Source organism: Macadamia integrifolia, unplaced genomic scaffold (assembly GCF_013358625.1).
Source record: "Macadamia integrifolia cultivar HAES 741 unplaced genomic scaffold, SCU_Mint_v3 scaffold3335, whole genome shotgun sequence".
Taxonomy (NCBI): Eukaryota; Viridiplantae; Streptophyta; class Magnoliopsida; order Proteales; family Proteaceae; genus Macadamia; species Macadamia integrifolia.
In genome coordinates, this window is record NW_024869408.1 from 7537 (window position 1) to 19228 (window position 11692).

The 11692-nt window shown below is 36.5% G+C and overlaps 1 protein-coding gene across 4 annotated transcripts; it reads right to left on the reverse strand.

The window, feature by feature from the left end:
* Positions 1 to 240: 240 nt before the first annotated feature.
* LOC122068022 (DUF21 domain-containing protein At2g14520-like) lies at positions 241 to 11452 on the reverse strand. Of its 4 annotated transcripts, none has more exons than XR_006136948.1 (14): positions 10719 to 11452; positions 10566 to 10642; positions 10394 to 10477; positions 10179 to 10292; positions 9414 to 9500; positions 9086 to 9225; positions 8919 to 9006; positions 7747 to 7820; positions 5387 to 5571; positions 4948 to 5207; positions 4194 to 4240; positions 3859 to 4114; positions 1497 to 1631; positions 241 to 547 (listed from the first exon to the last, which is right to left on the reverse strand). XR_006136948.1 is itself a non-coding variant. In XM_042631843.1 (13 exons), the coding sequence occupies exons 1-13, from the start codon at positions 10897 to 10899 to the stop codon at positions 1599 to 1601; spliced, it is 1626 nt and encodes a 541-aa protein (XP_042487777.1). In that variant the 5' UTR covers positions 10900 to 11452; the 3' UTR covers positions 1330 to 1598. The 4 variants fall into 4 exon arrangements, 2 of the variants coding, with proteins under 2 accessions (XP_042487777.1, XP_042487778.1); XR_006136947.1 differs by having other exon boundaries at positions 241 to 576; XM_042631843.1 differs by lacking the exon at positions 241 to 547 and having other exon boundaries at positions 1330 to 1631.
* Positions 11453 to 11692: the final 240 nt, after the last annotated feature.

The window sequence follows — 11692 nt, forward strand, 5'->3', positions numbered from 1 at the left end:
ATGTCTCAAAATGTGACCTTTTTTGGATGGTCATGAAAGGAATCTTTTTGAGGTGTCGGATTGGACCCGATTGTATGGCTGTCTCCCATTTCTTGGGTTCAATAATTTTTTCAAAACTCTCAAAAGAAAAATGAAAGCCAAACCTTTACATTCTAAAACATTGACTATTCAAGCTTCAACAATATTTCCACTAATGACAAGGAAACTATTGGTTGGTGCAAAGGTGCAAGAAAACCAGACTCATAGAAAGCATCAAAAGTGTTAAATCAAAGGAAGGAAACAAGTCTTGTTTACATTCTAAAACATTGATTATTCAAACTTCAACAATATTTCCACTAATGATGACAAGGAAACTATTGGTTGGTGCAAAGGTGCAAGAAAACCAGACTCATAGAAAGCATCAAAAGTGTTATATCAAAGGAAGGAAACAAGTCTTGTTTATGAAAAATAGAAGCCATTGTGAGCTTTCTGATCTGTAATCTACTAATCTGATCCATCCCCCCTTGTTTGCACGGTAGCATCGATCCATGTGTTCTTACTTTTTGAACTGTGAAATATGAGATTAATTGTGGATCACTGCCAATGGTTTTCCAAAAATCAGTCAAAAGAAGGTAGCTGGTTGTGATCATAAACCAAAAGTTCCAAACTTCCAACAAATAGGTGAATGCCAGAACATTACTTCATGAGATAGGACTCTTTACAAAACTAGTCAGAGGATATAATCCAAAACAAAGTTACTGGTAGTGTCCTTCTTTCTTGAAGAGATTAACACACATGGAAAAAATTTGGAAAACAAACCAGCTGGGTTGGATTTGGGTTGGCTGTTCTCATCTCTCATCCCCTGCATTCAATTGGGTGGTGGTGTTCAGGTTGGGGGGTTCCCTCTCTAGATATCATCACAATGACTGTGCTTAGGGTGCCATGTGTCAGCTGAACACTGAACAAGAATTTTGATTCCTTGGTTGACAACCCATATGAAAATGAAAGAATACTGCATAATTGGAGTCACATAAGCAATTGTCAAATGTTTGCCAGATGGAATAATAATCCAATATCTCAATGACCCATTCGAGTGTGGAAATTTTGGATTCAATTTATTGAAAATAAAAAAGAAAAACCCTTCATAGAAGTGCTGGGTGCTTACATGTAAATATTGGATTTGACTGGCATCTATGAGCTTCAGTTGAAAGTTCTAACCAATCTATGTGTTGCTAGGAAGAACAGTATTGGGTGGGAAGGACAAATTTTTCCCATGAGGTTACCAAATCTTTGAAAGATAACTAGGTAAATTGCAAAGACAAGAAGGCAAAAAGATAAAAGGGAAAGGAAGGGCTCAAAAGTGAACAACTTTTTTTTCTGATGATGTTTTGGAATGTTACATCCTAATAGTGTTTTTTGGGAGCTGTAACATGAAGCAATACAATAAATAACAGCTGGCCATGGCAATTTACAAGCATAAAACCAAATGATTTGGCTATGTTAAGGCACAAACTCACCTGATACTGATAAAAACTCACATTCATCTCTAAAAAAGTTAATAGAAAATATATGCATTGCATATCCTTTCATTGATAGGAGCCCTATATATTATCAAACTTTCATAGCTTCTCATATGGTTTTCTTGAGACCTGCTAAGAAGAAACAGAGTAGAAAAGATTCATGGGGCAGAATACGTACAATAATGTGTGGATTAAAAGATTCCAAAACGCAAGTTCACATAAATTCATCGAAATTCAGGAACGCTTTCTCAATGCTATATCAAGATTTGAAACAAGGTTCCAAAAGAGTTACGGATTATCAATGCTTTCGTTTCCTCTGATTAAATATTTGTATCATTCATTAACAAGTCCACTGGTGTGTAAATATCAACAAATAACATATTTAAGACATTAGAATATGAATATGAGTTATGGTTTTCCACCAACAAATTGTTTCAATTCAAAATTTTAGTTTTGACCACAATGGTTGGCTGGATCAGTGCAAGGCAGTTGAACTGGCTCAACCAGCATCATAGCTCAAAGTTGGGGCCGATGAGGGGAGATAAACCAAAAATTCTTAATTTCATGTATAGATTAATGGTCCTAGTTGGCCTCTTTGGCTGGAGAATCATCCAAGGTTACAGTTTATCAAAGTAACCACATTTACAAGCTGGCCTGTCCAGTCCTGGTTGAAGATATCAGAAAAAAATCATGTCAGAATGCATCATATTTACTCTTCCGTTAGTTCATATTTATATATTTATTTATATTCTGGGAAAGTGGTGGAGGGTGATTAGAGGTACAATAGGAAAGCTGGTTAGGGGTGAGTTCTTAGGGCACAGTATATGAAGTTGACAAAAATGTTGGCAGACCATGATTTCTAAGGACATTGTATGACTTGTAAAATTATTGATACTTACAGTATTTAAAGGGGCAGAAAATGAATCCAGTTTTCTATTCAGTGTGTATCATTTCACTTACAACTCATCAACTCTTATCATGCTTAATTCAGGGGTGTCAATCGGTCGGTTTGATCGGGCTGAATTGGTTTCATTGCAAGAATGGGTGAAACCAAAACCAAACCAATAAGGAATAGTTAGGTTTCAGTTGGGTTTGGTTACGGGTTCCACTTATCGGGTGTTTTTGCTTTGGATAGGTTTGAAATCGGTTCTAAACCAAAACCAATAATGACCATGTGGGCTTTTTTAATGCATGCGTAGAGATTTTCAAGAGAGAAGATCAATTTAACCATTAAAATAACATCCTGTGTGTCATTTATTTATCCCCATTGTTTGTTTATTAAATATATTAGACCATGGAGTATGGAGAATTGTATAAATAAAGAACAAGAGAGAGGGGTTGTGTGTGGGAGACAAGTGGGGGGCAAAAAAGGTGAAGGGGAAGTGGTGTATGTGTTTAAAAATGTTTAAAATATTCCTTTACATAGGTTTTAATTCGGTTTCAGGTTTCCTCTCGGTTTAGCCCAAACCAAGCCGAAACCGAACTGTTCTGAATCACTTTATCCAAAGCCAAACCCATAAGCCTTCAGTTTGGTTCGTTCAGGCTGGTCTCACTGGTTTGGTCCATTTTTTGACACCCCTAGTTAATTGGAAGTTTGGAACTTTTGCTCGTATCAGACCCTGTTCCTTCCAGAGAAACTTCACAGCCAAATGTTCTTGATACCCATTCCCCCCCCCCCTAAGAGATCAACCCATGCTCGAGCTTACAATTCCTAGGATATTTTCTCACTGATATCAATCTTCAGACAATCTAAGACACATCCTTTGATTGTAGCAAAGGTATTTAAGTTTGTTAGCATTTGTCCATTTTTATGTGAACAACTCATTATTTCTAATATTAATACCAAAAAATTAATTTTATTGTGAGAACTTTAAATAAAATCATGTAAACGAATAGCAAGAGTGTTCAAAAAAAGAAGGTAAGCTACTGGATATAATGTCTCTTTTCTTTCTTTAATTTCTGTTTTCCTTCTTCTGATGCTATGGTAGGATTATACTTCTCTTCTTCTTCTTCCTCTTTTTTTCCTTTTTCTACAGGTTTGTTCAATTCAAGAATGCATATTCGCTGTAGTGATTGGGTATTACTTGAACATGCAACAACTGTAACATATCAACCAAATAAGCCAAAAGCTCAAGCCCCAGAAACATTTGCTTTCGTTTTATGCAAATTTCATATACATAATACATCAAGAACTTCCTCGAGGAATACTTTCAAAAAATTGCAGCTGCAACAATACATATTGTGCAACAGAAAACACAATGGAGAATAGGGGGAAAAAATCAGTTGCAAATTGCATGGATCATAACAAATTCGGTCCTCATTAAATAGGAAAATAAGAAGTTTATATTTGTCAACTCACTTCATGAGAGATTGGTGACTTTCGTCCAAGGCTTGAAAGTTTAGCTGGTGAATTCGGTGAACATTTTCCAGGGGAGCTAGATAGAGTTGGCAATGGACCAGGTGCCTGAAAATATCGAGCAACAGGTGAATGCAGTATAGAAGTACGATGATATGGAGAAAGTGGAGAAGCCACTGGAGTTCTCCATGGAAGATGAGAAGCTGTTCCGGGAGACCTTGGTGAAGATCTTCTTGGGGGTAGCATATTTATTCTAATTCTGAAAAAAAAAAGGGGGTATGAAATCAGTAATAGCAATATGTAACAGTATTAACCAAATCAAAGTTGCAGTTACTTACTTGTCGTGTACCTCAACAAACCCATCAGTTTCATCAAATATTTCTTCCTTCAGAAACAGAACAAAAACATTAGTTCATCAATAAGAAAAACACGTCCTTTGCATGTGCTTGGAAGAGTTTAATATAAAATTCATGTAAGATGAAATTTTTTTTATTATTTTTTATCAATTAGGCAGATTTAGACTTCTTACTCTCCTGAAATGATAGAATTCTTGATTCTTATTATAATTTTTTCATATGTATCAAGAACCTAAAAGGTCAGGTTAAATTGTAGTTATCCTTCAACTCAACACCAAATCTTCAGGCTGTGTTTGGCAACAAGATGGGAAATCCTTTTAACTTCAACCCTGTGATTAGAGGAAGGGGCAGCGGGGAAGAGGTCCTATTGGGCCTTCATAAATGACTTCAGTTCTATTTTGCATCCCGGTCATGGCTCTATCTCATAAAATTTTCAGCACTCAAACTGGATTTTACAGAATAGAAGCCATTAGATTCTAGAGTTCTTTTGAATGCTTTAAGCACCAGATTGTTGGATCAAACTCATTATGAGTTCTTGAAATTTTCACTTCAGTAAGTGTGATACTGAATGGAAAAGGAAAAACAAAATCACACACTATTTCAGCTATTTATGCCATTATCTCATGCAAATCACAATTAGATGAGATAAATCCATGAAGCCTTGTCCAATGGATGAAACCAAATGCCATTGGAAGAACTCTAGAGATATTTTCCACCACTTAAAAACATTTATCACCTGAAGTAATTCTTCAATAACATCCTCCATTGTTATGATACCAATGACTTCATCGTCCAATGCATAGCTAGGAAGATCTGAATCTACATTGAGAACACTTTCACCTCCATACTCCCATTTCCTCAATTGCTTAGACTTTTCTTCTTGCTCAATGATACTTCTTAGTGTAGGGCTCCAAGCATTGGTGACATCAGAAAACAAAGGGAATGCCTGTGCAGCAGGATTCAGTTGCTTGTCCAGATTTAGCTGGGAACCACTTCCTGCACAATAGGGGCTATAGAACCTAAGGGAAGAATTGAATTTGAATCTTTATAATGACCTAAATTCGTAAAGAGAGTCAAGCATTACAAGAAAGAGTGCTTAGTTCGACTCGATTGAAGCAGTCACCGGTCCAGAAATTATGACCATTATTACTACATTAAGGATTCAAAATTTCTACCTTTTTCCTCCACTTCTATCTGATTTTTATTTGGTTCCATGGTTTTCTCTAACATGTCAGGCTTGCCTCTTTCATGTTCCCTAGTTAACTTAGCATCCTTCTGGTCCTTTACAACAACAGCCATATGGCTATGACCCTTCTGGAATTCATTCAGTATCTCATAAAGTGGCATATTTTCAGGAACCCTGTTACAGAACCATGCAAGGTTATGCCATAGAACCACAAACAGAGAATCACAATGAAGATCTCAAATACGAAAAAACCAAATGAATAAAATGTTATCACCATCATCATAATCATCACAATTCACCAAAACACAGATAATATAAGTAAAGCTAATTACAATGTAGAAAATTAGTTTGCACTTGAATACACATATAATAATCATTCCTGAGAGGAATAATGCAAGATTAATCAAACAAGAAAAATTAGGGTGTTTAATGGAAATGTATGAATGCAACTTATTTCATAAATATGAGTGATGAGTCTCAGCATCAAATCCATACAACTCGGCCACAAATTTTGATCCGGAAAAGTGCATCAAAGCTTGCTAGAACCATCTGAGGTTGGTTATATGGATTCTGATCCATCTCTACAAATCATCCAATCCATATTCTCCAATAGTGGAACTCCTAATCATTATTTGTCTTAAGACAAAAAGTGGGATATGTATGAGAACCAAAAATAAAGAAATTTCCTTGTGGAAGTTGCTCAAGAAAAATATTAATTTCCAGAAGACATGACAGTAGCAGAGACGAACCTTGAAAATTGAAATATTAACAGAAAAAAACAACTCATTTTGCAACCCAAAAATAGAACATAAATAGGGCCACAAAAATAAACCATAAATAGGGAGTACACTATAACAAATAATCATGCCTAATAAAGTTGAGAACTTAAGATAGAAGCAAAGGAAAATGATAACCTCACAAAAACTTGACGCCAAAAGCATCACACCAACCAATCAACTGTTGGGAAAATGATTTTTATTTCCCTCCCCCCACCCCCATTGAATAGGATTCATGACACCCAAAGACATGCTTTTGTTGGAATCATGGGTGGCTTGGCATGATTTCATGACCTTACCAAAACCCTTATACAAACCCCATTGTAAAATGTAAATCCACCCAAGTGGATATGAATTGTAAAATACACACTATTTATTTGTGGGTCAAATCTTCTTCCATTCCGATTTGAATCGATTGCAATCCAACCTCCTTTGCATCTGCATGCACGAGTAGCATGTTTTAATCAATAATTGGTTAGTCGAATTCATAACTTCAGATTCTGTGAACAGTTTTACCTTCTTTTTATCTCTCTTATACCTTTTCTCTAGGGTCCAATCAAATGATCTTCCTCCATTTTTTTTATTCAATTGTCTTGTGCAATAACCAATATGGATGGTTGTTCCATGTGTTTCATTCATGTCGTTCTGTGAATCACTTCTCTACTTATTCCAACTACACAATACACATTCAATAGAGAAATTGTTTTTGGGGATATCATCACAAATACAGGATTCTCAGTGTACGTTTATATCATGGTGCATGCTTTGGAGTATAATGAAGTGGTGTGTCTCATGGTCAGGAATCATGGTGTGCAGACTGTTGTGGGTGCTGTATAATCTGATCAGTTGATTCACTTCCTACCATTAGATGGTGTAATTATCTGGGTTCTTATCCTCAAACTTTCTGTCTGATCTCATATCAATCTAAGATTCTAAGGTACAAACACTAAATTCAATCATTGTTCCTCCAGTTGGCACATGGTCGATGTACATGGTCAGTTGAAATTTATGTACAGAGGAGACGGCTAGTTCAAGTGAGACATTGTTGTCGACTACATCTGATATTAATTGTATCTGAATTACAAGTCAGAGGGGGATCATTGTCGATGACTTCTGCTGCTCAATGAAAGTCATAGTGTAGTGTGCCATATTTGATGGTTACGAAGAGATCTCCAAGTGAAAATGCATTTAATCATTATATTATTTTAATAAATTTTCACGACTCAAGCAATCATAATTATATCATTATTGTTCTAGTTGTATACATTTACAGTTACACGCAATCAATGGTTGACTATTTAGAATAGTTGTTTAGCTTGGGGTAGTTGATCTTTGGAAGTTAAAAACCTCATTCCCTTACTTTAATTTTGTTATATCCAACTCCATTTATAACCCTGATTACAGAGCTTTACAGGCAAAATTTTATTTTTTAATCTAAGTTTAGTTCACATAATTATAGGGATAGATACAGGTACTAATAATAATAAACAAAAAAATAAAATCCACATGCCATAACCATTAATACGTGCCACAATGTTTAACCAATAATAATTTTAACTGAGAAATTCCATACCTAGGGATTTTCCTTATGGTTACATTTCTAACTGGGGTTTCATCTTCAGGGCGGCAGGTGATCAAATTTTTAACCTAAAACCAAAAGAACTGACAAGGTTATATAACGTGAAAGGTTTTCATGTGGGAACGAGATTGTACAATAAGATAAATGCATAATGAATAATCTAACAAGAAAATAGTTAGTATAATCAAAGCCTTCAATGGGACATTTTTTTTTTTTTTTTTTTTTCTATCAAATGGTAAACCTTGTGCACCTAAGAAATCAAACAAGGATTACTCACAAATATATATTAGAATTGAAATAACTCAAAAAACCAAAATAAAAAATTTGCAAGAAAAATAAAGTGCTGCAACAGAGCATCTCTAGACAAGTGGTTATTGCTAGATTTGCAATTTCATTGGTTATAAACTTGTCAGAGCTTTCTCAGTGCTCTTCTCAGAGGGAATTTCCTTTCACAAGATAAAAGGTTGCATGCCCTTTTCCCTTTATTTTATGTCCCACTTTCTCTTCCTGTGTATGCAGGTGGGTGTGGTTTTATGCTCAAGTTAAAACATGACAGATGACAGAATCACTACAATATATCAGATTCGTGGACCAATTTCAAAAAACTAGTAAAGCAGTAAGTTTTATCATGGTAGTTGCATAAGTGACATAATACCTCTAAATATGGTTGACTTTGAGTAGAGTCATAATTCTTTATTTATTTTTCCACTTCCTTTTCTTCTTTTTGGTCCTTGTGGACACATTGGATGCTATTGGAAAACCTCATGTTTCAATGTAGTGCATCAACCATATGACTTACAGACTTGAGCTCATGATGGTTACCATAGATGCAATCATTTGATGACTCCATTACATTCACACCCCAAGACAACATAAAGCTATATCCTGATAGCATGAACTAGATCAAACTCATAACAACGGATCCAAGTGGTAAATGATTACAGATAGTTGCCATTAAGGAATGCATGCACAAATATAGGAGTTGCATCCACCTTTATAAAGCAGCAGGGCACAATTGAGTCTTAGAGCAATATGAAAATCAGAATGTCAGAATACAGAACAGAAAAAGAGAACCCAAGTAAAATTCTTGTAAAATTCCAACTTTGATGTCGTATGAACCTTTTAGAAGATTTGATAGCATGAGATAAAGATTCTGTAATGCTCACCAAAATAAGGCCTATGATATTTGTTGAACTTCCAGAGTAGATAGGTACACGACTATGCCCTTTGGTCATTATTAAACCCAATGTATCCCTAAGAATAGAAACAGATTATTGCTTCAACTGAGGCACAGAGAAATAATGCTAAGTACTGAAATGAGAAATTCACTTACATGTCAAATTTAGAATTTATATCAAGGGAAAAAGTTTTGGATACTGCCGTCATGGCATCTTTAGCAGTCTTCTGTGTCAGATCTAAGGCTCCCGCAATAATCGTAGTTTCGTCATGGGATAACTCTCCACCTTTCCCTGCCTAACAATGAATATGCAGTCACCAAAATTGAGGCGCCCTCAGTAAGATGTAACTTATACAAGATGCACACACCCAATAATTTCCGGTAGAAATGAATATCTAAACTTTGCAACTCAGGCAATCATGACAACAATCATTTAAATGACACTTAGAGGCAAAATAATAAGGTATGAGTATAAGGAGCAAACCTCATGTGCATGCAAATTGACCAATGATTTCAACTCTGCCCGTCTGAAAAGCACAAAGTGCCCCTTCCCTAGGATCCAGTCCAATAACTGCCACAATGGAGATCTTAAACAGGTCATGAACAACAACCTACCAACACCATTATAGTCTCTCCCTCCCTCTGTCCCCATCTTTTGGAGGGGAAGCTGAATACATATAAACAGTAAAGAAGAAAAATCTACATTCAGGTACATTTGCACCTGTAGCATCTTCTGTCATTATCCTAGAAAAATCTCTAGGGAAGCTCTCATGGTAAAACATCACTTCTCCAATTTTCAAAAGTATGTTTTCATCTCTATTAGTTTATCATACGTGTAAGAAAATCCTATGGAGTCAAACCAAGAAGCAATGCATTCAATTTTGCAAGGCCAAAAAGTGATTCTCAAGGCTATTGCACTATGTAGAAAAGGTGGTTAATAGCATCCAGTCTTTTCAACTTCCTGTTGTGTACTTCCTTGAGACCACATAGTATCCCTTTGAGCTCATGGGCCAAAATGGATGATGGAGCACAACCCCCAGCTATAGCAACCACTGGTTAACTCTAATAGTCTCAGAAAGTACAGCCATAGCCAGCCAAATCCCCCTAGGGAAGAACCATCTGTGTTAGACATCATATGACCATATATTGTATTGGGTATTTTAGTTGAGTAGCAATAGCTTGCTGCTTGCAATTAATTTCTACTGATAGACACAAGATTCCTTAACCAGGTACTAAACAAGCAAGTTACCTTACTGATTGGATAGGATATGGGGAAGACGACCAACATAAGCACTCGAACAAACCCAACCAGTTTTGCCCCAACACTCAATCCATATCTTGAACAAATAGCTTGAGGGATGATCTAAAATTATATGGAAAAGAAGGTTTAGATTGTGATCAAATTGATTTAAGATTCCCACTAAAACTACAGTTGAATCAGAAACCAAAAACCCAAGATGTTACCTCTCCAAATGCAAGTATAAGGGTAACAGATATCAATATGGCACCCCAAGCTGGAAGAATCGCATCAAGGAAAATGGGCAATGCCTTGATAAGATACACGAAATGTAAGTGTCAATACCTCCTAGAAATATAAAACTGCAAGGACATCATAATATGTAACAGCAGCCTCTACCTCCATTGCCAAGGCATTGCAAATGAGGAGTGTGCAGAGGAGTAAGTGTTGGTTCTTCACAACTGGCAAAATCTTAACTGATAAAAAAAAACAGAGACATTAGAAAGAATGGAGTGACCTAAAACAATGAAATTGAAAGACCCAAAAGCTTACCAGCATTCTTGCGGTCTTGGGGCTGACCAGCATTGACGAGGACCTCAAGGTCGACTTGGCTGATAGACATGAGTCCAAGAGTGAGACCAGACATGAGACCAGCGAAAGTGACAAGGGCTGCACAGATGAAGAGGTAAACCCAGAACATGGGCTTGCAACACGGCACATCGTTGGCAGCCATGGCTTTGAATTTGAGTTTGAGTTCAGTGATTCAACTTCAGTGACAAAGAAGATAGAAGAAGAGAATTTATCGGGAATTGAAGACGTCAGCTCTCCCCAAAGAGCGACCCGGAAGAGAAGGAGAGGGAGGGAAAGCCGGGGTGGGTTGGGAATGGGTAACATTTTGATCCCTTTAATTAGTCTCTCTCACGTCACAAGGGATTCAAGCATTGTCATCCAAAACTATCAATTTCTTCTTGGATTTTGAGAGGGAAAGAGACAGTTGATGACTGATGAAGAATGGGACAGAGAGTTGTTAGAAATTTGAACCAGAAAATTCAAAACATCCAATTCCCAACCGCCACACACGCACACAAAGCTACTGCTACAGTCCCCACTTGTGGGTTGTGACGTTCTTCCCAGCAGAAGTCTTGAAGCGTCTTGAGAGAGTAAGCGCTGTAGTAAGAAATTAAAAATTAAAGGAAATGCTTGGCTTCAATTGGTTCAACAACCATCATAATCTTATTCTAGAGTCAGGCTACATGGATCCGATATGATCTAAAATACTAGTAAATCATGATTTAACTAAATAAATCAGTTGGATAGGGTTCGAACTGAACCCTAGAAATCCAGTACAAATTGATTTTAGTATAGGCCATGGTTCAAGTAATCAGAATCAACCAGAATCAGCCTATCTTGAACCCTCAAAATCCAGTTTGATTCGACTTTTGTTGGTCCAGCCATGTTTCGAGTAAGTGGATTAGTGGAATCAGTTAGAATCGGCACGAACCCTAGAAATCCAATATGAAACAATA